General features: G+C 40.2%; 1 protein-coding gene and 1 pseudogene across 1 annotated transcript; one reads left to right on the top strand and one right to left on the bottom strand.

Annotated features, from left to right (window-relative positions):
- Window positions 1-9,783: 9,783 nt before the first annotated feature.
- LOC122198606 (protein transport protein Sec61 subunit gamma-like) lies at window positions 9,784-10,064 on the top strand. Its single transcript, XM_042903312.1, has one exon. The coding sequence runs from the start codon at window positions 9,794-9,796 to the stop codon at window positions 9,998-10,000; it is 207 nt and encodes a 68-aa protein (XP_042759246.1). The 5' UTR covers window positions 9,784-9,793; the 3' UTR covers window positions 10,001-10,064.
- A 5,054-nt stretch (window positions 10,065-15,118) lies between these two features.
- LOC122198605 lies at window positions 15,119-15,529 on the bottom strand (annotated as a pseudogene).
- Window positions 15,530-26,883: the final 11,354 nt, after the last annotated feature.

The following is a 26,883-nucleotide window of genomic DNA, read 5'->3' as shown; positions in this document are numbered from 1 at the left end:
ATTTTCTTGATTCATAATGTATCATCCAATCCACCCAAAAACTTCTAGGAAATAAAACAACAAAATAATCACTATAAAAACAACATTTAAAATTCTAGCCAAAAATGAACGTACACAAGGTTCAAAATGTGTTTTTTCTGTCCCTTGTCTAACTCAGGTTGAAATCAATTTCCTCTCCTCTCCTTTGTTGTCTTCTTTTATTAACTAATCATGATCTCTCCTAAACTTATTAATATTCTTCTGAGTATATTTCACCAGCTTTTTTAGGATATCCTTCCAGCTTAAAGTAACAAGCTGGAAATATAGTACAGTCTGTGGCAGCTTAATTCACATGTATAAAATAGTGCAATCATGAAACGCAAATCAGGCATGTCAGCACAGTGTCTAGGCGAAAGCAGGCACCAATGAATGACAGCAGGATTAATGTGTCCCCCCACTACCACAGACAGATGTCTTACTTAGTTTCTGGCAGACATGTTTTTGAGTCTTGGAAGGTGGGACAAGGATGGAGGTTGTGGACTATATGTTGGGATTGAGAAAGAGGAGGAGAGAAAACCTATATATCACCCACTCCTGGGAAGAGAGAAATGCCCTGACTAGTGTATATCATGGGGGAAAACAAAAAAGATTGAGAAAATTGGAGGAGGGGAATGTCACCTTCTGACATCTGACACTTGTCACCGTATTCTGACATAAGAGCACGGTTCCTGGCCATGGTAAACTTGTGGAAACCAAGTGCTTTCCATTTATCCTCTCATTCAACCACTCTGCAAAGTGAGTATTAATATGCTGATGTCATATCCCCAAAAACATGTGTTGCTCCTGCTGGTGGAGACAGTCCCTAAGGTTCGGCCCCACAGCACACAGCAGGGAGGAGACGAATGAAGAATCCATCTAGCAAGGCAAATAGGAACCAGCCAAGGCAACTTTTCCCAGAGAGGGGGAAAGGTGCTGAAAGCCACTGAGTCTGTAAAATAATTTTTACCTTATGGTAAAACATAGATCAACAAGACCAACAGGAGATACCAGCTACATCCCCCTTTTTCACATAACAAAATTGGGCGTAGGGAGGAAAAGTAACTCAGTAAAGATTAATAAAAAAATGAATTAACAAAAATGAGATCCAAACTCAGGTCTTCTTAACAAGACCCCACACTTTTAGCCACTCTAATACACATTTTAAAACTAGAATTCTCAGACAGCGACAGGATTTGGATATAACCCATTCTTGTTTCACTGCTCGAAATATTTTTTTTCTAAAACTATAACATATGGGCATTTTCATGTAAAACCCTCTATGAGAGAATTATAAACTCTTCTACGAGGACAAGCAGTACAGAAAGTGGTCTATGTTTGGAAATAGTCAACCCAAAATAAGAAATAAATTAATGTTCGAAAGGGTAGGGTTGCTTGTCTCAGTCTGGGCAAAGCTTCAGTTTTCAAAAATCCATGAAGATTTAAATGAAACCTCAGAACAAGCCAACATTACTGATTGTGTGAAAGCTTAGAAAGCAAGGCTGATTAGGCAGAATTCCACTCTGCAGACTTTATATTCAGTGCGCAGTGGGCAAAAGGGAGGGTTCTTGTCTTGCTTTAGCAACTTTTTTGAAAAGGAAGACATTCAGTATCTACTTGACACCAAGGAAAATGCCTCCTTCGGAACACAGGACCACTTCTTCTGTTTCACCAGATTAACAATGGCTTATTCTATTCTCAAGTGGTTTCCTGTTCTCATAATCCAGCCAAAGTTAATTAATGTCCAATATATATATATATTTCTAGGCAAATTCAGGCCTTCTTAGATCTGTAGTAAGGAGGATCCTAGGTAGAAAGCCATTTAGCAGGCCATCAGGCCAGGCACCACAGCCTGACAAAGAAGCACCTCAGCTTAGCTCAAGAGTCAAACCTAAAAACAGGATAACCTCTTCTTGATGAGAAAAGCAGTCATGCCAAAAATAAGAAAAAGAATGTAAAGCAAAAAAGTAAGATCAGCAATCCAAAATCACTTGCCACTTATTTGCCTAAACTAAGTTTCAAAGTTTCCTTCTTAAAAAAAAAAAAAGGCTTTGCAGCATCTAAGAGATCCTGTGGCATCAGCAAACATGCTTCAAGCCTGTAGAAACAGGTCAGGTTCTTTTTTTTTTTTTTTTTAAGTTTATTTATTTTGAGAGAGAGAGAGAACACAAGCGAGGAGGGGCAGAGAGAGAAGGAAAAAGAGGGAACTCCAGGCAGGCTCTACACGGCCAGTGCAGAGCTCCATGCAGGGCTTGAACTCATAAGCAAGATCATTACTTCAGCTGAAATCGAATCAGACGCTTGACCAACTGAGTCACCCAAGGCACCCCGAAATAGGTCAGGTTCTTATCCAGCCCTGACACTTAGTCCTAGCTGTGTGTCCAGTTGAGCAAATTTAGTCTCTCTGGAGCCTTAGTTTGTCCAACTATAAAAGATGGAGTAGGGTCACAATGCTCAAATCACAGGGTGATTGTGAGAGTTGCATGAGATCTCTCGCTTATATAAAACCAAAAGCTTCATAAATAAAGCCCAATTTCCTCTAAGCTCAACTTTGCCTAAGTCAGACTCTAGGAACACCACTGAAAATTTACTTGAGGGAGTCTAAGAACACCCAAGGGAAAAATTAAGATATCTGCACCAAAATACAGACCTTCTATTGTATTACAAATATTCACTTGTGGTTGAAGATGGAAACAAAATTAGTCTCTTTTTTCTATATGGGCTCCCAGAATACATCTCACCACTTATCATACCATACTTATCATATCACACTAAGTTTCTTTTTTGACTGCACATCCCTGGAGGCAAGCGGTTTATCTTTTAATTCTCTAATCCCATTAGAGTTGGTACATCCATAGTGTTTCAATAAGTATTTATTGAATGCATAGACAGATGGATAGATCCATAAATTATTGCCTTCCTGCCTGTCACAAGGCCATTTTGAGGATCAAACGAGATAAGGTATGTGGAAGTGCCTTTCAAAAGAGCTCAGTGAACTGGCTTTGCTTTCTCAGGCCACAGGAAGAAGGCTGCAAGTGTTTTTCAAGGCAGGAGAAAAGATGACTAATAACCTGGTGTTAAAGTAAGGATGTAAAACTTAAAGTGTAACCTTATTGCTCAGCAATGTACATTCTTAGCCATGTTCCTAAGTAATTAACAAAAGCAAAGTTATGAATTTGTCAGCCATGATTTTGTTCAGGAAAACAAATCATTCTAGATATTGGAAGTATTGAGGGAGTAAAGGTAGGGAAAGCTGCCGCTAGAATTCAGGAAATTAGGAAGTACAGAAATTGCAGAAAAGTACTGTCAATGACCTCAACTGAAAGGAAGGAAGGAAGGAAGGAAGGAAGGGGGGGAAGGAAGGGAGGGGAGAAGGAAGGAAGGAAGAAAGAAGGGAAGGAGGGAGGGAGGGAGGGTGGGAGGAAGGAAGGAAGGAAGGAAGGAAGGGAGGAAGGAAGGGAGGATATAAAAGAAAAGAGTTATGTACACAAGCTTCTACTTCAGAGAGCAGGCCAGCACACTTTATGTATATAAATTCCCCCATATTTTTTAGCAAGCTGTTGCCTTTCAGATCCAAATTTACTCTTCCCTGCCTGCTCTATGAAAATGGATCTGGGCCCTTTAAACATTTTTCCTTCGTCTACTGACTAAATGTTAAGTTTTGTCAGTAGAGGGCACTGGAAAGATTGCAGGAAGGAGCTTGCATCCTGGTGTGTGTTCTCTTGAAGATCCAGCACCTGGCTCCTGCAGCAGGAGCCACTTTTCTAGCACCACAAATATAGCTCCTAGAGTATAAATGGTTTCCCCAACTCCTGGCAGCCAGCTTCCCCTTTTACCCCCAGGCAGTTTTGTAGCTGCGTACCTTCTGTGAGACACCTCCCCATGAACAGATTTCCCTGGCAGATTTCCAGCAAATTCCACCAGAAGACCTCACAGCAACCCGTCAACTGTTCGGTGAGCCACGGCCTGGGCCTCTCCAGCAAGGTCTGGAGCTCAGCGCTGAAGGGGATGAATTCTTCCTTGGGCACTTGACCTCAGCCCTAGGGGTGGGAGCTGCTCCATATACCTGCTGGTCCTATATTATTTAGAGATCTACTTCTTACCAATGCTTCATTACACAATCCTCTGTCATAGCTAATAATTCTCTATATTAAACTTTCCCTGCTCAAATTGCTGTATGGTTTCTTTCCCTTTACTGAATCCAGACCAATTTATCCCTCAATAAGTTTTAGTACATCAGTATGTAAAATAATTCTTTACCTGGGATGACTCACTTCGCTTAGCACCTCGTATCCACTCGTGCACTCATTTATTTATTCATTCATTCAACAAATATTTATGAAATACCTACTATGTAACAGGTACCGGGCTACAAAGTCTCACCTGCGAGGAGCTTACAAACCAAAGCAAGATAGGGACGAGCGTGAGAACAAGTATAACCAGTTCACTGAATCCTGTGAACCAAGTAGAGTACAAAGATAAAATGGTTTTCTTTGTTTCCAAATACTCTCCCCGGTTGTGTTATATCACTCTTTCCCCTCACATCTCAGGCAGATCCTGTAGCTTTCTGGTCACTTTTAGCTATTAAAATTCCATGTTTAAACTCTGACATAAATGTTCCCTCTTCTCCCCCAGGTCAGGCTACCTCACGAGGGGAAGAGTAGAGTAGAAGTCTGGAATACCTTTGCTCTCTCCCTCCTGTGTGCGGGGGTGGGGAGGTTGAAGAAAAAGTATCGCCTATAACTGATGCTCCACGTCTCACGTAGCACATGGTGCACATCCTTCAGGAGCCCTGGGAGGCGTCTGCACCGCAGGGTTCCTGAGGGGAGGTCCAGCCCTAGTCAAGCTCTTTCAGGTCCCCTCTTTAGCTCCTGCCCCCGACGGTGCTCCCACAGCAGCTTCCGGCTGGAGTCCCACTGCCCAGCAGGCACTCCTTTTGCCCTGGACACCGGCTAGTTGCTTCGGGTCACACCACCGTCTCTCTCCAGTTCTCCTTTGCCCTGCTCAGGTAGGCCCAGGGCCCGCCACCAGATCCCAGTCCACCGCCTCAGCAGTATTCCATCTGAGGAATGGGACGCCACACTCCCATTCTTGCAGATGCCTCCAGCCCCTGAATTCAAGTCTCTTCGAGTTGCATCTTCACTTGGCTTAGGGAAAAAAGAGAGCAAACATGGGAAAGGGTGGGAAAGAGCCACAGCATTTCCTGCCAGGCTGACCACCTGCGATTCTGAAAATGAACCCCTTCTAGCCTTCCAAGTCATTTGGCACCTAGAACGATGTGCCCGATGGCATCATTTCCGAGTCAGCTCTTCCTCAGAAGGCCCTGGAGTGGCTTTTAGACCCAATATTGGTAGCTCTCCTCACACTGTGAGAGACTTAGCATCACGTTCAACCCCCAAATGGACCCTATTGATAGTTTTAGACAGGGAGTCCCTCCCAGCCTCCTCCCCATACATAGGAAATTCCTATTAAAATACAGCATGATTAGCAGCACAATACTGATGCTCCATGGGTACCTAACCCAGGCTCGAGATGGTTTTTGCAGAGTAGGTAATATCTAAGTTGAGTCGCAAAGGACACGTTTATCTAAACACGAAGTATGGGGAGAAGGTACCCAAAAGAGAGGTGAGTTCACATGGAAGTTTGGAGGATACAGTGGCTTTTTCCAGGAATTGCAAGTTTTTCCTATAACTAATATTACCAGCATTTACAATGTGCCAGGCATTTTTCTGAGTGCTGGAGGTACAGCAGAAAGCAAAACACCACAAAAATCCTGACCTTCACAATGCTGACTACCCTGGTGGAAGGAAGGGGGCAAGACAGAGCAGAGAGGAAGCAGAGAGGCTTCAGGGAAAAAGGGGCCAGATACAAAGGGCCTTGAAGCCTAGCCAGGAAATGCTGGCTTATCCTAAGGGCATGGGAATACCACTGATTTTAAGCAGAGAACTGTGAGAGATTTATATCATGTCACTCTGTTTCAGAGTATATTTTCCTTTGTATTTTCCATAAAAATCCTCTCCATTCATTTTTTAAGGTTAGCACAATCCTGACAAAGGTGGCATACAAAAGAATCTCAACTGCAAATATCGACACAAAAATCCTAATGACATTGGAGCAGTTAGTTAAAAATTCAGAAAAGAATAACGATAGGACTTCAGATTGCACATGACCAAAAATAAATTTCAAGTGGATCAAAGCTTTCAATATAAAAATAAAACTACAAAAACACTAGAAGAAAATACAGAAGGATATTTTATAATCTTAGAGGAGGAAGACACTTTTAAACATGATGCAAAATATTCAGATTTAAAAACTAATCAAAATTTTAAACATTTAAGAGGCAAAAGTTGGGGCACCTGGGTGGCTCAGTCGGTTAAGGATCCAACTTCAGCTCAGGTCATGATCTCATGGTCCGTGAATTCGAGCCCCGCGTTGGGCTCTGTGTTAACAGCTCAGAGCCTGGAGCTTGTTTCAGATTCTGTGTCTCCCTCTCTCTCTGACCCTCCCCCATTCATGCTCTGTCTCTCTCTGTCTCAAAAATAAATAAAGGTTAAAAACTATTTTAAAAAAAAGAAGCAAAAGTTATCATACACAAAATGTGAAATCACAACTAGAAAAACATACACAATATATGTGACTTCAAAGAGGCAATACATATAAAGCCCTCACAAATCAACATAAAATAGTTTAATATCACATCCTAATAAAATAAGGGAAGAAGATACAAACAAACATTTCTTTGTAAAAAAAATTATATATCAATGTTGTGAAACATCTCTTTTAAAAATGTTTCACATTTAAAAATAAAACCTTGGGGCGCCTGGGTGGCTCAGTCGGTTGAGCAGCCGACTTCAGCTCAGGTCATGATCTCACAGCTTATGAGTTCAAGCCGGGCATCGGGCTCTGTGCTGACAGCTCAGAACCTGGCACTTGCTTCAGATTCCATATCTCCCTCTCTCTCTGCCCCTCCCCTGTTTGTTCTCTGTCTCTCTCTGTCTCTCAAAAATAAATAAATGTTTTTAAAAAAATTTTTAATAAAATAAAATAAATAAATAATAAATAAATAAATAAATAAATAAAACCTAAAGTTGCATTACCATTTTTGTTTATGTTTTTTTTTCCAGCTTTATTGAGATACATGTTTCTCAGGCTTTTGGTTTCACTGTGTTGCTGAAGTTTAAGTGGAATCCTGATCTCTCCTAGAACTGTATTCGTTCATGGAGAGCTGCCTAAACTGTTGATCTTTGCTGGGGGACAGAAGCAGGGTTTTCTACTTCACCATCTTAGGATGTCCTGCATTGGCTTTTTTAGTAATCACATCCACAGCCTTGTATCATACCTTTTAATGCTTGTAATAAACCAAATGCCCTATAATTTTCTTCACAAATTAATACCAAACTGGGTTTTCTCCATTCTATCCTGGTATAATTGCCCTTTTGAAGCTAAATTCCAAGTCTTTATTTATATTACACTCAAATTTCAAAATGATCTTAACAGGTCTAAATTCTAGGCTGAAATGAACAATCATAATTTCCTATCTGTCATGCCAGCTCTCAATCCCAGGTTATATTTTTATCCCAAGTCATTTTTCTTAAAGATGAACATCTCAGGAACAAAGACAGAAAGCAGATGCAGTCAGGTCAAAGGAGAAAACCCCAGCACAATCCATGAACGGGACTGGGCTTCTGTGAAGGTGGGAGCTGCCCAAAAGAGGCCCAAGCTTGGAAATCGCAAAAAAAGGTACACAAACGGGAGGGGAGAGGCAATCGACCACATGCCTGGTGACATTAACAGGTAATGCAGCCAGGTGGTTCATCCCATGCCATTTATGCCAAGCAGAATGAAGCAGAGGGATGGATGCTTGGAGGAAAGAGGCCATACAGTGCCTGGGGTAGCTGGGGAAACTCAGACGTAACATGGATTCTCACCATCAGATAACTGGATACTCGCATCCTACCAGCACCATGTCAACTGTCTCTCCATTACAGGCAATAGGGCATACAACAGGAAATCTCAACTATCCAGATGAGTACAAAAGCAATAATGTTCTAATATTTGTATGAAACTAACAGCAGGAAAAGGAGGTATTAAACTCAACAAACAGAACTAACACCCAAGGAAACAAAGTTAATGGAACCAACAGGTAGAAACATTAAAAGAAGTATTGGGAAAAGAACCAGTTAGATCTTGAAAACAATAAAAATAAAGAGCACAATAGGTGCAGCTGGGGAGCAGTTAATAAGCCAAGAAATTCAGAATACAGCCCGATTTTTCAAGGGGATTAAAAATATGAAATGAAAGTCGGTGTCATTTCTGCTGCATTCTCTTGGTAAGAAATGAATCACAGGTTGGTTACACAGCCCAGATTCAAGGTGGAAGGGACTACACAAAACTGGAAGGGATGACTCACAGGGAGCATCAGTGTGACATTCACCCTCCATACACCCCATTATTCTGTTTGTGCCTCTATTATCACTTGTCACATGATGTTATAATTTGTTTACTTGTCAGCCTGCTCACTAGACTATGAATGTCATGAGGGCAAGAACCAACTCACTCATCTTTCATAGCCACAGTGCCTGGCTCAAGTCCTAGCACATAGCAGGTTCTTACTAAAGGTTTGTGGAGGGGCACCTGCAAGGCTCAGTTGGTTGAGCGTCCGACTCTTGGTTTCGGCTCAGGTCGATCTCACAGTTTCGTGAGTTCGAGCCCTGCATCAGGCTCTGTGCTGGCAGAAGCCTGCTTGGGATTCTCTGTCTCTCCCTCTCTCTCTGCCCTTTCCCCATTTGCACTGTCTCTCTCTGTCTCTCAAAATAAATAAATAAGCTTTAAAAATAAAAAATGAAAATGAAGGTTTGTGGAACTCAATTATTCCTGTCACAATCATCCAGAGTATACAGGGTCAGAGCATCTGGCTCTAAAGATAGTTCTGGACCATGTGGGCTGTAGCTCTAAAAAACGTAAATTATATCAATTATTTTCAACGTAAAGATAACCTCCAGAAGAAATGAGGTAGGACAGGTAAGTTCCAAGACATTACAGGTAAAGGAGACAAGGAAAACATAATCAATTCAACAAAAGCCTTTTAGATACCTTACTTAGAAATCTACAAATAGATATAACACAATTAATAATATGGCAGATCTGAATAAAATAACCATCAGACTTGAACTAAAGATACAAAAAGAAAATTTTGCAGTCAATAATTTGTAAGCAAACACACATCACATTTATAAAAACTATGTATCAGGCCACACAGAAAACCTGAAATTATTCAAAACGCAAACATCATGCAGATCATATTGTAACATAATTTAAAATTCACAAAACAATTGATAGTCACTTCCTCCCAACCCCTCAATGTGAATGTGAACTCAAAAAATGTCTGGGTAAAAGAAAAAAAAAAGGAAATTATAAACCTAAGTATAACACTAACCATAAAAGAAATATAAAAGATAAGCAAACGTCTCCTTCCTGAAATTGTATCAGGTCCATTTGATTTTGTAGGTGAGTTCTGTCAAGCTTTCAAGGTTAAATTTTCCAAGTTACACAGGGCACCTGGGGGGCTCAGCTGGTTAAGCGCTGGACTTCAGCTTAGGCCATGATCTCATGGTTTGTAGGTTCAAGCTCTGTGTCAGGCTCTGTGCTGACAGCTCAGAGCCTGGAACCTGCTTCAGATTCTGTATCTCCCTCTCTCTCTACGCCTCCCCCACTCTCTCTCTCTCTCACTCTCAAAAATAAACATTAAGGGCGTCTGAGAGGTTGGCGGGCAGGCATCATGGATCAGGTAATGCAGTTCGTTGAGCTGAGTCGGCAGTTTGTGAAGGACTCAATTCAGCTGGTCAAAAGGTGCACTAAACCTGATAGGAAAGAATTCCAGAAGATTGCCATGGCAACAGCAATAGGATTTGCTATAATGGGATTCATTGGCTTTTTTGTGAAATTGATCCATATCCCTATTAATAACATCATTGTTGGTGGCTGAATACCTTTTTAGAAGGGTTTTTCATCTTGGGGAATGGTGAATAAGTGAGGATTTGAGAAGCTCATGGAGCTTTCTCTGTCTATATGCTTTGTATTTTTCTTTCTTTTTGTGTCTGCCAAGATGTTTTGTATTTGTAAATTAAAATAATTTCAAAATAAAAAATAAATAAATAAACATTTAAAAAAAATTTTTTTAACTTCTAAGTTACATAAATAAGCCCAGATCACAGAAAAAGGTTTAAAATATTTTAATTAAGGGCACCTGTTGGGTAGCTCAGTTGGTTGAGCATCCAACTCTTGATTCTGGCTCAGGTTGTGATCAGAGGGTCATGGGATCAAGCCCCACATCAGGCTCCGCCCTGAGTATGGAGCCTGCTTACGATTCTCTCTCTCTCTCCCTCTGCCCTTCTCCCCCACTCACATACTCTTTCTCTCTAAAATAAATTTTTTTTAATTTAAGATTTTTAATTAACACTATGAAGTTAGCATAATATTGATATCAAAACCAGAAAAAGAATACACAAGGAAAAATATATATAGGCCTATCTATCTCATGTATGAACATATATGAAAAATGTTTACATAGGAGAGTATTTAAATAATGAAAAAATATTATTGATTCCAGGAATTCAATGTTAGATTACATTTTTTTAAATCTTATATACTGAATTACATTAACAGGTCAAAGAAGAAAACACACAAACATTTCAATAGATGATAGAAAAGTTGGTGATAAAAGTTAATATCCAATGCATTAAAAAAAATCAGCAAGCTAGAACAGAAGGAAACATAAAAACTCAAAGCAAAAATTATACTTAGTGGCAAAAATTAGAATCTTTCCCATTCAAATCAGGTACAATTCAAGGATGCCTGCTATCACTGCTACTATTTAAAACTATAGTAGAGGACCTAGCCAATTCAGTAAGTAATGTAAAAGAAAAAAGCTCTATAGGTATTATAAATATGTAACAGGAAAAACCTTGAGAATTAATTGACAGAAAGCTGCAACAAGGTAGCTGAATACAAGATCAATATACAAAAATTAACAGCTCTACTATAAACCAATAATAATGAATTGGGAAAAAAAGAAATATCCCATATACAATAGCAATGAAAACTATTATCACTATAAATAAACAGGAAATATATAATACCTCCATAAAAAAAACTCTAAAAATTTACTGAATTTATTGCATAAAAGCAGTCCTTAACATATCTCCCCAAATTAATTTACAAATTCAAAGAAATCTCAATTAAAATCCCCAAGCGAATTCTATAGAAAAAAACATCTTTCTTTCTTTCTTTCTTTTCTTTCTTTCTTTCTTTCTTTGTTTCTTTCTTTCTTTATTAGGATAAAAAATGTTTGGGGTGCGTGGGTGGCTCAGATGGTTAAGCGTCTGATTCTTGATTTCAGCTCAGGTCATTATCTCACAGTTCACGAGTTCAAGCCCCACATCAGGCCCTGCGCTGACAGCAAGGAGCATGCTTGGGATTTTCTCTCTTTCTCTCTCTCTCTGTCCCTCCTGCACTCTCTCTTTTTCTCTTTCAGAAGAAATAAATAAACTTTATTTATAAAAAAAACAAAAAGAAAGAAAGAAAGAAAGAAAGAAAGAAAGAAAGAAAGAAAGAAAATGTCCTAGACAATCTTGAAAAAGAGCACTGAAAGGGTATTTGCCATACTAATTGTCAAATATATATTATAAAGCTTTCAGTAAAATTTTTAAAGGGGGCATTGGAGCAGAAATAGACAAATAAATTAATGGTACAAAAAGAGAAAAACCCTAAACATACCTACACATATAATAGGGATTTGGTGTATGATTGTATTGGTGTGGTATATTGAATCATTGGATAAAAAATGAAGTATGTAATAAATAATTTTTAGAACAAATGACTACCAATTTGGAAGAAAGTAATTAGATTTCCTGCCATTCACAAAAATAAATTCCACATGGATTAAAGATTTTAAGTTAAAAAACATGAAAAAGAAGAAAATTTAGAATGTGTTTATAATCTTAAATTCAAAAAGACTCTTTTAAACAAAATTCTTAGATAAATACTAAAATTTGGAAGGAAGTAAGTCAGAGAAAGCCAAATACCATGTGATCTCACTTTTACATGGAAATTGAACAGAAAAAAAGTTCATAATACAGAGAACAGATTGGTTGTTGCCAGAGATAGGGGTTGGGGAGTGAGTGAAATGGGTGAAGGGTGTCAAAAGGTACAAACTTCCAGTTATAAAATGAATAAATTATGGGAATGTAATGTGCAACATTGTGACTATAATTAATACTACTGTATTGCATGTTTGAAAGTTGCTGGGTAGCAATAGCACTGCTAGGAATTTATCCAAGGGATACAGGAGTACTGATGCATAGGGGCACTTGTACCCCAATGTTTATAGCAGCACTCTCAACAATAGCCAAATTATGGAAAGAGCCTAAATGTCCATCAACTGATGAATGGATAAAGAAATTGTGGTTTATATACACAATGGAATACTACGTGGCAATGAGAAAGAATGAAATATGGCCTTTTGTAGCAACATGGATGGAACTGGAGAGTGTGATGCTAAGTGAAATAAGCCATACAGAGAAAGACAGATACCATATGGTTTCACTCTTATGTGGATCCTGAGAAACTTAACAGAAACCCATGGGGAAGGGGAAGGAAAAAAAAAAAAAAAAAAAAAGAGGTTAGAGTGGGAGAGAGCCAAAGCATAAGAGACTGTTAAAAACTGAGAACAAACTGAGGGTTGATGCGGGGTGGGAGGGTGGGGAGGGTGGGTGATGGGTATTGAGGAGGGCACCTTTTGGGATGAGCACCGGGTGTTGTATGGAAACCAATTTGACAATAAATTTCATATATTAAAAAAATAAATAAATAAAGTAAAAAAAAAAAAAAAAGAAAGAAAGTTGCTGGGTAAATTTTAGAAGTCCTTATCACAAAAAAAAAGATTTTTGTAACTATGTATGGTGACAGATGGTACATTTATTGTGATTATCATTTCATAGTATATACAAAGATCACATCATTATGTTGTACACCTGAAACTCATACAATGTTACATATCAATTATACTGAAATAAGAAATAAAAACTGGAAAGTAAAATATTAATAAATTTAACTACATAAAAACTTTACATTTCTATGCCACAAAAACACCATAATTAAGTTTAAACAGAAACTGATTATAGAAACTACTTACAACGTTTATAAAAAAAGAGTAATATCCAGAATATACTAAGGATTTCTACAGATAAATAAAAGGAATGACCTAACAGGAAAATGATAAATGAACTGACCATTCACAGAAGTAGAGCAACAAATGAGAAATAGCCATATGAAAATGCACTGAATTTCACTAGCAATCAGGAAAATGCAGATTAAATAACAATGAGAATCCATTTGAGGCCCATCTGTCTGATTAGCAAAATCCGAAAAGTTTTATAATACTGAATGTTGGAGAGGATGGGGCAAACTCGCCACTCTAGTGAGATTACAGACTGTTGGTGAGGCCATTTTGCAGAACGCACTGACACTTGAGATGAGCTTATCCTTTGATCCAGCAATCCCATTACTCAAGACCCACACCAGAGAAGCACTGGCACGTGTCCACAAGATGGCAGGAATAAAGAGAATCATCAGAGCTCTGTTTGTGGTAGAGAAAACAACAGGCATGATTCCCCTATTGCCTCCCCTAAGAGAAGCAAAAGGGGGAAATAAAGGGGAGGGGAGGGGAAGAGAGGAGAAGGAAAAGGAGGAAGGAGAAAGGGAGGGACGGGTTTTTTTCTTTAATATGAGCTTGACTTAAGACCACAAAGCAATTTTCAGAACATGTACGGTGTGATAGCATATTTGTAAAAGCAAAAACTATGTATTTCTATATATCCGTATATTACATAAATGCATTTTTTAAAGAGCCATAAAGAAGACCTGCCATACATAATGGAATATTATTCAACCATGAGAAAGAAAGAAATCCTACCACGTGCTACAATTGAGATCATTATGCTAAATGAAATAAGCTAGACCAAAAAAGACAAATATTGTGTGATGTCACTTACATGTGGAATCTGAAAAATGGTTGCCAGGGGCTAGGGGGATAGAGTAAATAGGAAACGGTTAGTAAAGGGTACAAACTTTCAACTATAAGACATAGGATCTGAGCATCAAATGTAAAACATGGTGACTATAGTTGAAAACACTGTATTGTATAAGTGAAATTTGCTACCAGAGAACTTAAATGTTGTACAAAAAAAAAATAATAATAATTAAAAAAAAAAGAGAATAACTCTCACTCTGTGATTCGAAGTTATTTTATGTGGGTTGATGTACCACCTAAAATCACCTCCCACACCACCAGTGAAACATGTCCTTTAGTAAAGAAATTCTGAGGTAAAATAGATCAAGAGGTGGATGGATGGATAAATAAAGAAATCAATAAACAACTAAACAGCACGTCAAACTGGTAACAGTCATCACCTCTGGGAGATGATCAGGAGTAATTTTAGCTTTATCCGCCGAAATACATACATATATAATGAGAATATCTTCTTCTATAGTTTGTGAAAATTTTTAAGAACTTTTTTAAAAATAATAAAAATGTTTTGGGGACAAAGACAGAGCTCTGTGACATGCTGCCAGAAACATTCCTACAGACTGGCCCATAAACATTTCATATTCTGATATCTACCTTAAGCCAGATATGCCACCATTCCTTTGGTCTTCATACTTTCCCTGGGAAGATTCTGGAATCACAGACTGGTAAAGGAAGACCATCCAGATAGGGAAAAAATATTTTTTTTTTCATTATGTGCCAAGCACTGTCTTAGGAACTTTTCTTTCTTTTTGTTCTTTTTTCATTTTAACAGCCTTTTTTTTTTTAATTTATTTACTTTGAGAGAGAGAGAAAATGCAAATGGGGGAGAAACAGAGAGAGACGGAAAGAGAGGATCCCAAGCAGGCTCCACACTGTCAGCACAGAACCCAACGCAGGGCTCCAACCCATGAACCGTGAGATCATGATCTGAACCAAAGTCAGAACCTTAACCGACTGAGCCATCCAGGAACTCCCAAACAGCCTTTATTTAAAGCTGTGTATGAGATTACTTTATTCCTACATCTTCTCAATATAATCTTCTTCTTTATATTTGCCCTTTTCCTCTCCTTCAAGGATCCTTTTGTGGTCTCTGTCCAGTTTTAGTCTAGTGACAGCCACCTTCCTAGGGCGAAGGCCCACGTGGACAGTTGTGCCATGCGCCTTCTCTCACTGTACTCAGTCAATGTAGATGATGTACTTCTTCCTGTAAACCTGGACTACTTTGCCAATTTGCTGACCTTTGTAGTGTCCTTGTACAACCTGTACTTTATCATCCTTTCACATGGGCACGGATCGAATGTTGCACTTCTGTCTCAGCTGTTTGGAAAGAGGGGAAGACATAATCTTCCTGCAAATGTGGGAAGGTGCATTGAAATGCCTTTTACAGTTCTTGCTCCGGTCAGAAGTCACAAAGGGATTGAACTTCATTTTGGCCCGTGGCACTTCAGTGACGGCAGCAAAAGGGTCTAGGAACTTTTCATGAGTTACTGACTCTAACCCTCACAACAGGTCTAGGTAGGCATTATTAAGAGATAGGCATTATTTTCCACATTTTGCACAAGAGAAAATAAAATCCAGAAAAGTGAAGCAACTTGTCTAAAATCACAGTTGACCCATCAGGAGTTATACAAATCCAGCCCTTTGGTTTCCAAAACCTATCCCACTCCTCCTATAATAGGCCACTCCCTGTTCCACCACTGAGAATGGGATCCTTAGTTAAACTGCCCCCAGCCGGGGCACCTGAGTGGCTCCGTGGGTTAGGTGTCTGACTGTTGATTTCAGCACAGGTCATGATCTTGTGGTTCGTGGGTTTGAGCCCCACATCAAGTCCTACATTGAGCCCTGCATCGGGCTCTGTGCTGGCAGTGTGGAAATTAAAATATATATATATATATTTTTTTTTTTTTTAATTTAAAAGACAAAACAAACAAAACAGCCCCCAGCCCAATGAACTGGGTAGAGAGAATCAAATGTGGCAGTGTGACATGAGGACATGCCTTCCAGATGCCCCTTCACAGAAGGACCTACTGCCCAGCTGCTGAGAATGCCTCAAGCTGCCAGCCCCTTCAGGGATTGCCACAGCTCCTGCAGAGGATCGAGGAGGAGGAGATTAAGTCTAGGCTGTTGTCACCAGTTTGCATCCCCAGGAACAGAGTCCGAGATGGTGTTGAGAGGGCAGGATGTACATTAGGAAGCCTCTTTGGGATCAACAGCTATGGAAGGGATCAGGCAGAAGAAGAAGAAGTCAAGAAGGCCCAATAAATAAGCTTGGCCAACCCCATGAGGAGCTCTGGACCTAAGATGGCCCATCAGAGTTGTCCCATGTGGAGCTAACATGGCCCAGCCTTCAGGTCTCACCTCCACCCATCATTGCATGTGGGCCACCAGAGAAGGGCATGACCTTGAGCTGAAGCAAAAACACACGAGGGGGATGACAACTGAAGGCTACCTGCTGACAGCAGCTGGGGCAGCAAGTCCTTCCTTGAAGGGAGATCTGGCACCTCAACATGTACATCACAGACTGAAAGATAGGTTTTGACTGAAAGTCAAATCGCAGTCCTACCCCTCCCTGACCATTGCAGGACAAGAATGGTCTACCCTCTGGAGAAATGTCTCAGGGAAGCCCCAGACTCTGGAACATCAGGAATAGTGGGAAGTTAAGGTGAGGTGCTGAATTAAAAGGGGTGAATTTAGTGAAATTCTGCCTCCTGAATGGTGAGAGCTCTGCCTCCCTCCCTTTCCCAGCCAAGCTCCCAGAACTTCTATAACCATGGTGGGGAAACCGCCAAGCACAGGATAGGCAGATCCTTCTCTGGAGAAACTGCACAGCCCCAGAGAAAAGACATACAGATACTAAAATCTCAGGATCTCCCAGTGAAAAAGCCAGTTCACCACTCGGCCACCCTAGGATAGAGGCCAGCAGTGAGAGAGCCTGCCCATCCCCCCCCCCCGACACACACACACACGTCTGCCAGTTTTCTGTGCCTCACTCTTCATTCTAACAGACCCATGTCTCAGCAATACCTGACATTTAAAGGAAGCCTTGAACAGAAAACAGAGAGCAAAGCAAATAAATAGGAATAGGAACTGGAAGAAATTGAGCTACGCAGGACGTTAAAAAAAGCAACTTGTAGGGGAAAAAAACCACTTAAAATGAATACACACAGAGTCCTAGGAGACACTGTCACATCCACGAACCAAATGCAGGCTGCTATTTTTAAAAAGCATCAAGAACAAGAGAGAGAAAGAGCCCCTGGAAGCTAAACCTGTGATAGACACAATTGAAAATTCAATAGGAAGTTTAGAAAAGTCAACAAAAGAGATCCCGCAGATGATAAATAAAAGAACATAAAATAAGAGGAAAGAAAAGAGTAAGATAATTAGAAGTTCAATCTGCGAGATTCACTATTCAAATATGGGGAGTTCCAGAAATGAAGATGGGGCAGGGAGGAGGCAATGGGAAAAAGAACTTTAAAAAATAAAAAAAAGAAAACTTCCAGAACTGGAGCATGTGACTCTCTGGATAGAAATCAGCCATTTATAACCCACTCTACAATACATCATTGTGGAAATTCAGAACACCAGGAATAAAGAAGAGATTTTAAAAGCTCCCGGAGAGAAATGGAGGAAAATAACCGAGGCAGAAGAAGGCACAGAATCCAGGAAACTGAACCCAACAGAGAAGAGAGGACAGAAAACTTCTAAGAGGAGAAGTCCCAGGAGGACAGCAGGCCCAGGAGCACAGAGTCCAGACTTGAGCAGAAAGGTGAACTCCAGGAGGGAGATATGGGAAGGCAGGAGGTTGGGATTGGTAAATTATCTGCCAGATGGTGTGGGATAAATTAGCAAAAGGTACGAAGAAAACTAAGCAAAATAAATAGATGTGATTAACAGCTCTGGAAAAAGTAAAATGAAAGGAAGTGTAACCTGGGAATGCAAGCTGGTGCAGCCACTCTGGAAAACTGTATGGAGGCTCCTCAAAAAACTAACAATAGAAGTACCCTACAACCCAGCAATTGCACTACTAGGCATTTATCCAAGGGATCCAGGTGTGCTGTTTCGAAGGGACACATGCACCCCCATGTTTATAGCAACTATCAACAATAGCCAAAGTATGGAAAGAGCCCAAATTTCGGTCGATGGATGAATGGATAAAGATATGGTATATATATACAATGGAGTATTACTCGGCAATCAAAAAGAATGAAATCTTGCCATTTGCAACTACGTGGATGGAACTGGAGGGTATTATGCTAAGTGAAATTAGTCAGTCAGAGAAAGACAAAAATCATATGACTTCAGTCATATAAGGACTTTAAGAGACAAAACAAATGAACATAAGGGAAGGGAAACAAAAATAATATAAAAACAGGGAGGGGGACAAAACAGAAGAGACTCATAAATATGGAGAACAAACTGACGGTTACAGGGGGGGTTGTGGGAGGGGGGATGAGCTAAATGGGTAAGGGGCACGAAGGAATCTACTCCTGAAATCATTGTTGCACTAGATGCTAACTAATTTGGATGTGAATTTAAAAAAAATAAAGCAAGTCAATTTAAAAAAAAGAAAGAAACGCACATAATCTATATAAGGAGTATTAAAATACTTTCCTAGCAATATAAACAATAACTTCAATGCAATAGGAACAAAAACTGTCTCTCCATAGTGGAGCACTAGATTTTGTAGAATAATTACAAAATTCATAAAATGCTATTCGGGATCGTGATTAAAAAAATGAAATAAAGAAAGGAACTGTAACCTTAGTTACAGTTCAGCACTAAACAATATGTACATGTAGGGGACACCTGGGTGGTTCAGTCGGTTATGCATCCGGCTTCAGCTCAGGTCATGATCTCAAGGTTCAGGAGTTTGAGCCCCGCCTCAGGCTCTGTGCTGAGCGCTCAGACCCTGGAACCTGCTTCAGATTCTGAGTCTCCTTCTCTCTCTGACCCTCCCCTACTTGTGTTCTGTCTCTCTCAAAAATAAATATTTTTTAAAAATTATTGATATGTAGATGTAAACAATATTTACATACATGATGAAATGGGGCAAATGCAATAGAACACACTGGGTGATGTATGCCTGATCCTGAGTCCCTGTCTTCCCTAATCTCTGCCAACCTCTAGTTATCATATTTGTCTGGGATTTGTAGGACTGCATGAGTAGCTGATTGGGTGGCTGTTAGGTGGCTTAGTTTGTGTAAATATCATGTGTTGGTCTTCTCCATGTTCTTTTGGGGTTTTGTTGTTTACACACCTCTTTTTTTATATTGAGAAAAACAGCCAAAGCATCTTTGACAAAAGTTTCTGTGCCAGGCAAAAGAAACTGGAGCATAGCTCAATGACCTCTCTTCTTAAAGTGTGGGAGTCTTACCCAATCCTTTCTTCTGTGTTCCCCTTCCCCTATTTCCCATTTTGGGCCAGATCTCCTGCCCTAAAAACTTGACTCTCACCCTATCCCCACTTTTTTCTCCCCCCCCCAAAAAAAAGCCCACACACATACAATTTAATTTGTGGGGTATCTCCACGACTCATAAATGACTTATGCAAAAATCCTGAAGAAGCTAAGAACATTTCATCCCTGGTTCCCAATCTCCTGTGTCAAGACTATTCTTTGATGTGATTCATACTAACACACTTGTATTTGGATGGCTCAAACCTACCTTAATTTCTAAACCTAGAGTAGAGAGAAGTAGAAGCAAGAAGGGGGACTTCCATGTAGAGAGCAGGGACAGACCAAGAAAGGAAGATGAATGTATATCCAAGTCAATTAGGGATTTTATACAGGTGCAAGAAACTTATGTCAAAGTGGCCACAAGACTGTTTAATAGGAGATAGATAAATGTAGCTCCATGCATGTTTACCACTAGAAACCAAAGCTTTGGGTGAAATCTTGAATTTACTGGGGAGAAAAAAGTGTGTACCTCTCTGCTCTTTCCCTGATCCCTTCCCCTCATTTCTGAACTGCGGGAGACTGAGCCCTCTTGGGCTTTAGAGACCCCATCAATGGGGCATGTTTATTTGATGGTTGGTATTGCTATGCCAGGTACTTCCTTTCCTATTTGCTAACATTTTGTAACACACATGCTAACCTTTTCCCTTCTCTTATCCTGGTAAAATACAATGAATATATAAAAATTTACTGATACTGAAACAAAATTCCACTCACTGTAGCAACAAAAAATTATAAAATGCCTAAGTACATACTTGAAAAGAAACGTACAAAACTTATACATGAATAAAACTATAAAAATTTTCTCCAGATGATAAAATGTGATCTGAATAAAGGGAGAGACATTCCATGCCCCTGGGTATGAAGATTCATTATTGTAAAACTCATTATGTCCTTCCTACATCAACCCATAAATTCTCAATGCAAATGCTCCAAAATCCCAATATGATTCCTTGGTGAAATTTGACAAACTGATTATGAATACCCTCTGAATGAGAAAATATTCAAGAACAGTCAAGCAATGCTTTAAAAATAAGAGCAATACAGGGACTTAATCCACCAAATATCAAAAGATCTTTAAGGTGTCACTAGTGTAATAATAGAGAGATGAAAGAGAATAGGAAATTATAAGAGACTCATTATGGGTCAGAATACATTTAGATAAATATAATATTTAAAACCAGTAGGAAAAAGAAGGATTATTTAAGAAGTGTTTTAGGGACAACTGGAAACTAAATTAGAAAACATTTAAGTTGGATCTCTACCTGACACAAATACTTATTTAAGATCGAGTGATAAGCACAAAAAGAAATATTTTCTGTTGTGGCAGAGCTAACGGGTAAGAAAACAGGTATTAAATCAAAGAACCATGCATATAAATAAAAGTCACCATCGTTGTAAGGGCTACAAAAAAGGTGCTACTTTCTGGGGCACCTGGGCGTCTCAGTCAGTTGAGTGTCTCTTGATTTCAGCTCAGCTCATGATCCCAGGGTCATTGGATAGAGCCCCACATCGGACTCTACACTCAGCAGGAAGCCTGCTTGAAATTTTTTTTCTCTCTCTCTGTCCCTTTTCCCCCACTCATGCTCTCTCTCTCTCTAAAATAAAATTTAAAAAAAAATTTTTTTAAGTGCTACTTTCTGTTATGAAAACTCAGAAGAGAAGTAATTAGTTTAGGAAAGTCAGGATAGGCTTCCCTGAAAGGAACTGACTGAACTTAGTCCTGAGATCTGAAGAAAAAACTAAGGATTCGCTCAGCAAAAAGCTGGAAGGCAACATACCTAGCAAAGGGCACAGCTGTACAAAGGCTTGTGGAGAAGAATGTATAGAGCATTCAAAGAAGCAGGGGTGGGCTATGAGGACTAGAATTTAGAAAAGAGAAGGGAGCATGAGGCCGGATCCTGCAGGGCCTGGGAGGTCACATGAGAGGTGCTGTCCTAAGAGCAATGGAACACCTTGAGAGTTTTAGCCAGAGGAGTGACAAGAGGAGATTTGGGTTTTGAAAAGATCACGTCTGGCTGCAAAGCAGACACGTGGATTGGCTGAGAGGCTGTACCGGGTCAGGCGATAAACAAAATGTAGGCGACAGCAGTAGTCCATACAAAAGATATGAATTATTTGGACTAGAGTGGTAGCAACAAAAATAGAAAGAGGTGTGCTGATTACCTATTTAAAAGGCAAAATGTACATGATTGATGGTGGATTGGATACTGAGGATGGGAGAAAAGGAGGCGTCAAGGGTAGGTAGATGGTAGGGCACCTGGGTGGCACAAGAAAGCGTCCAACTTTAGCTCAGGTCCTGATCTCACAGTTTGCAAGTTCAAGCCTCGAGGCTGTCAGCGCAGAACCTGCTTTGGGTCCTCTGTCCCCCTCTCTCACTGCCCCTCCTCGCTGCCCCTCCCCCGCTCGCCCACAGGCTCGCTCGTGCTCTCCCGCTCGCTCGCTCTCTCTCTCAAAAATAAACAGTTAAAACAAAAAAAAGAATGGGTGGATGGTTATGCCATTCACAGAAGATAAAGAGCACAGGACCAGTTAGTTTGGTGCTGGAGAAATCACAAATTCAGGTCTGAACGAACATACAGAGTTCGAGGTATCTTGAGATATGCGACTGCAGCTTCCAAGTAGGCAGTGTGGATAGAACCTTAGGGAAAATAGTCACATGTCACTTCTACAGAACATGAAGTAGAACCATATTAGCTGCTACTAACAAACAAACCCCACGGCTTTACTGACTCACCACAACTGAAGTTCATTTCTCATTCACGGAGCAGTCGAAAGCAGGTTGTGAGAAGCTCCCGTTCATATGCAATGCAGGCACACAGGTTTCTCCCTACTTGTGGCCTGCTCCTCCCCTCAGGCATCCTAGGCCTCTGCATTCAGGCAGAAGGGGAAACAGAGTGGGGAACACACACCTCAACAACCTTAACCAGGCAGTGACACATACCATGAATTACACATCACATCTCACTATGTTTCACTGGTAAGAATAGAGCCCCCACTGAGCACCTACTTCCTAGAGTAGTGCTGCCAGATAAAAAAGGATGCATAGCTAAAGTTGAATTTTGGAAAGAAAAAAAAAAGAATCATTTTTTAGTATAAGTATGTCCCAAATATTATACTTGAAAGTCAAACGAAACTAGGTGTCTTGTTTTTCACAATTGCTTGCTTGCTTCCTTGCTAAACCTAGCAACCCTATCCCAGGGGTACTATCTAACCCTATCTACGCAGAGGTCACACATTTTGATGTACAGTTAGTCATTTATGCCATAGGATACAAACGACTTAGAGCAGACTTCCCCCATATTTCCTGTGCAGGACACGGGTTGTTTATAGCAACATGTTCTCGAGTTTGAAAGACCAGGGAAGAAGAGCCTTAGAAATAAAGGATGAATGAGGAGCACTCTTAGCAAACCTTAAAGTCAAAAAATACAAATCAATGTAATTTATTCATTTAGCCATTGGGCACTTATTGAGCACTTACTATGTTCTAAGTGCCATGCTCGGGGCTAAAGATGCTGAGATATTGCAACCCATGCTCTAAGAAGCTCATAGCCTTGGGAGTGGGGGCAGATGGAAAAATAAACAGCAGGTGAATATGTAGCACCTAAGTCAAACTGATAGGAATCCAGAAGGTTTCCCAAGAGAGATGGTGGCTGAACTGAGCCTTAGAACTGAGCCAAGTAGGAATCCACCAAGTGAAGGTGCACAGATTGTTACATCCATTCACGGAGTAGTAAGGTACAGGACATACCTTCACACTGTAAACAACTAGAAAACTGGACAAAATATATGAAACAGTTGACATCAGGCAGAGAAGGCCTGTAATCTCTGAGAGAAAGGAAATAAGTAAGGTGAACCCTTCCTACAATTGACCTGGTTTTCTGCCTAGAGGTAATTTCTGGATTTTGGTACAGGGAAGGGAACCCAGACAGAACCTGGCAGACTCACTTGAGTTAAGGATACAAAGCCAGGCCCTTTGGGAGGCTAAAATAGCTGGAATTCATATGCAGAAAAAGTTTTCAAGAAATCTGCACGGGGTCTCCTCAAGTCTTCAACTGAATACTAATCTGTAAAGACTTCGATAAAGCTCCACAAAGCCAAAAACAGGACAACTGCTAGCAGCTGAACAATTCCCAGAGCCTAGGAGATGTTTAGGTCCCCCCAGCCAGAGTGGAGACAACTCATTAAAAAGAGGAAATTCAAAGCAATTCCAGAATTGTCATGCCTTAGTAGCAGAGTGAAGGGTACTCCAGACCAGTCCTAACAAAACGTAAAAACAAGCATAGAAAGGATCAACTGAGCTGCAAGTAAGTTGATTGCCTACCAAAATAAACATCAACATTCTATTTAGACAAAAAAAACTAAACACCCAACAAAATAACATTTATAAGGTCAACATCTAAAAAATTACTAGACATGGAAAGAAGCAGGAAAATATGATCCACATCCAGGAGAAAGATTAGTCAAAAGAAACAGACTCAGAAATAACAAGGATAATGGGATTACCAAGTGAAGGTACGCGGGAAGGGGATGGAATCCAAACCAAGAGAGTGTGTGGAATACACAGGGCTTCTGGAAAACTCACCTGGAGACTGTCCAGTTCCTTTTGGTTGCACTGGTGAGAACAGGGTATTTGTGACAGACACCCACTATCATCAGAAGCAAATGTAGAGGTAGGCTCCATCTGGAGAAATCTAGAAGACCCAGGTCGGTCTTGCCTACTGTCAAAAGAATGGCTGCCTTCCATCCCCACTAAGGCACTTCAAGTTCCCTGGGACAAGTTGGAATCTGAGCGTCTCTATTCTAGTCAAAGCTTTCTCACTCATTTCTAAGATGAACTTGGATTAAATACATGCATTTCTAAGGAAAGGAAAGGGAGTTCAGCCTTAAGGAGCACGTACTGTATGCCAGATACTATACTAGGCACTCTGACATACGTTGTTTCACTTAATCCTCATACTAGCCTGAGAGATACTTATCTCCTTAGAAATGGAAACACTTAGGTCCAGAAATTAAGGAGTTTGTCTGTGGTCAATCGTGTACAGACAGTTTGAACTGCAATCTGCAAAAATTCAATGAATCAAACTTTGATGAATGCTTTTGAAGTCCTCTTGCATAATGCAGCCTTTGTAGTCAAGCACAACCAGAGTCCAAATTCCAGTTCAGCTACTTGCTAGCTGACAGCCTTTGGAAAGTTCCCCAGCTCTTCAAGACTTAGATTCTACGTATGTTCAGGGGGAAGAGTAAATCCCTCTTTTTATGATCATAGGGAAGATCAACTGAGAAGATTAAGAATGTAAACTGGGGCGCCTGGGTAGCTCAGTCGGTTAAGCGTCCAACTTCAGCTCAGGTCACGATCTCGCGGTCCGTGAGTTCGAGCCCCGCGTCGGGCTCTGGGCTGATGGCTCAGAGCCTGGAGCCTGCTTCCGGTTCTGTGTCTCCCTCTCTCTCTGCCCCTCCCCCGTGCATGCTCTGTCTCTCTCTGTCTCAAAATAAATAAATGTTAAAAAAAAAAAATTAAAAAAAAAAGAATGTAAAGAACTCAAAATAGGGGTAGGAGCATAGGAGGTATTCAACAAGGCACACTCTCACACTCTGTCCTCCTCCTTCTTTGTTAATTAAATATCTGATCTGAGCTTACATCATGTTGGGAGTGGGGAACCAAAGTTACAACAAAATCAAATAGAACCTTTCAGCAAATGTGTCAGTGGTTCCGAATGTGAGGTCCCTGGACCAAGCAAATCAACACCAGCTGAAATTTGTTAGAAATTTACATTTTCTGACTCCACTCCAGACCTACTGAATGAGGAACTCTGAGTAGGGCCCAGCTGTCTCTATTTTAAGGAGCCCTCAGGTGATTTTGATGCACACCAAAGTTTCAGAACCATGTATATAATAGTTCTGCCATCATATTAATTTCACTCAAATGTTACAGAGACCATGGGTAGATCATAATAACAATCTCACAATGGCTATCCTTTGGTTTTATGCATTATTTTCAGGTTACTGTAATGTACTCTGCTGATTAAACCTCGCTATGCGAATGAGTAAACCAAGTGAAATGATGTTGCATTAAACACCTTACAAAAAGAGATTCTCTAAGCTATTGATTTGATACATAAAAAGATAAATGTCAAGAAGTTCTTCTTGAGAAAATTCACTTAAGTGGCCAACTAGAGAAAGTGAAGACTAAATTGGGAGCATCTTCCCTAATCCCAGGAAGAGGTAAGCATAGATGGCACTCCAGAAATCCAACCAATTTCACAATTTCCTTTTAATTTAACTCTTCCTGCCCCAATCCCTTTCATTAAATCTGGGTTCCTAACTCATCTACTCTTTTCCCAGCTTGAAAATCTGGAAAACAGTGAAGTGACTTCGATCCAGAAATCACGCACTTGTCATTAGGTGCAAAAATTTATGTGCTTGAAGACCTCGAAAACACTGAAAGCTTTAAAACAAGAAAGGGATGTGGGCTGGGCAGCTGAAACCAATCATGCAGGAGCTATGGCATCTAAAGTAAATGGTACATCTGAATACTTAGAATGATTCTCAATTATATTAAAGTAGTTTTCATTTTTTCCAATGGCTATGCTACTCCTCCACATCTCTCTCCCAAGGCTCTACTCTTCCATGCTTGCTTGCAGATGATTTCAATTGTTTTCTATTTTCTTAATCTTCTCTATTATCTCTGTTTTTTCTTCCTCATTTCACGATTTTTTTTTTCCTTGCAAGGCACTCAACGCAGCGTCTGATGCTTCTACAAACGCAGGGATTTTTCTTCCTGTCCTTGAAGCGACAGCTTGTCTTCCCTCTGAAGTGTCTTTGTCGGAATGCCTGATAAACTGTTTATTTTTCCTAACAGCTTTCCTTTTTTGCCTGAAAAACAAACATTAACCAAAAAAGTCCTTGTTTCGCTCAAGTGATACTTTTTACGCAATCCCTGGTGCTAGAGCGCCGCCTGCTGAGAAAATGAGGATTAGCAGGTCACACAGCCTTTGGTTCAGCAAAGGATAAAATTATTGGATTGGAGGCCATTTTCTCATCCGATGTACAGATTCTTCAGGAACAACAAGTGTCATATTCTTGAGAGTCCCTCATCTCAATACCCTGCAGAAGTCCCTATACTTATCCCTAACAAAACTACACCACAGTAAAATAAAATCCACCATCTACCAAATACTTAAAATGCCCCGTGTAGAATAGAACTGACAACCAGTGAAGTGAAGCAAGACCTTTCTCTGAACCAAAGATATAGAACCTGTGACCTCATATGGCAGGCTATTTCCCCCATTACAGCGAGCCCAAATACTTCCAATGGACTTTCTTATAA

Source organism: Panthera leo, chromosome C2 (assembly GCF_018350215.1).
Source record: "Panthera leo isolate Ple1 chromosome C2, P.leo_Ple1_pat1.1, whole genome shotgun sequence".
In the NCBI taxonomy this organism is placed as follows: domain Eukaryota; kingdom Metazoa; phylum Chordata; class Mammalia; order Carnivora; family Felidae; genus Panthera; species Panthera leo.
The sequence above is the reverse complement of the archived record's forward strand: the minus strand, read 5'-3'. Positions and strand labels throughout refer to the sequence as shown.

What these genes read in the sequence shown, in the direction of transcription:
- LOC122198606 (XM_042903312.1), top strand. Translation starts at nt 9,794, where the DNA reads ATGGATCAGGTAATGCAGTTCGTTGAGCTGAGTCGGCAGTTTGTGAAG.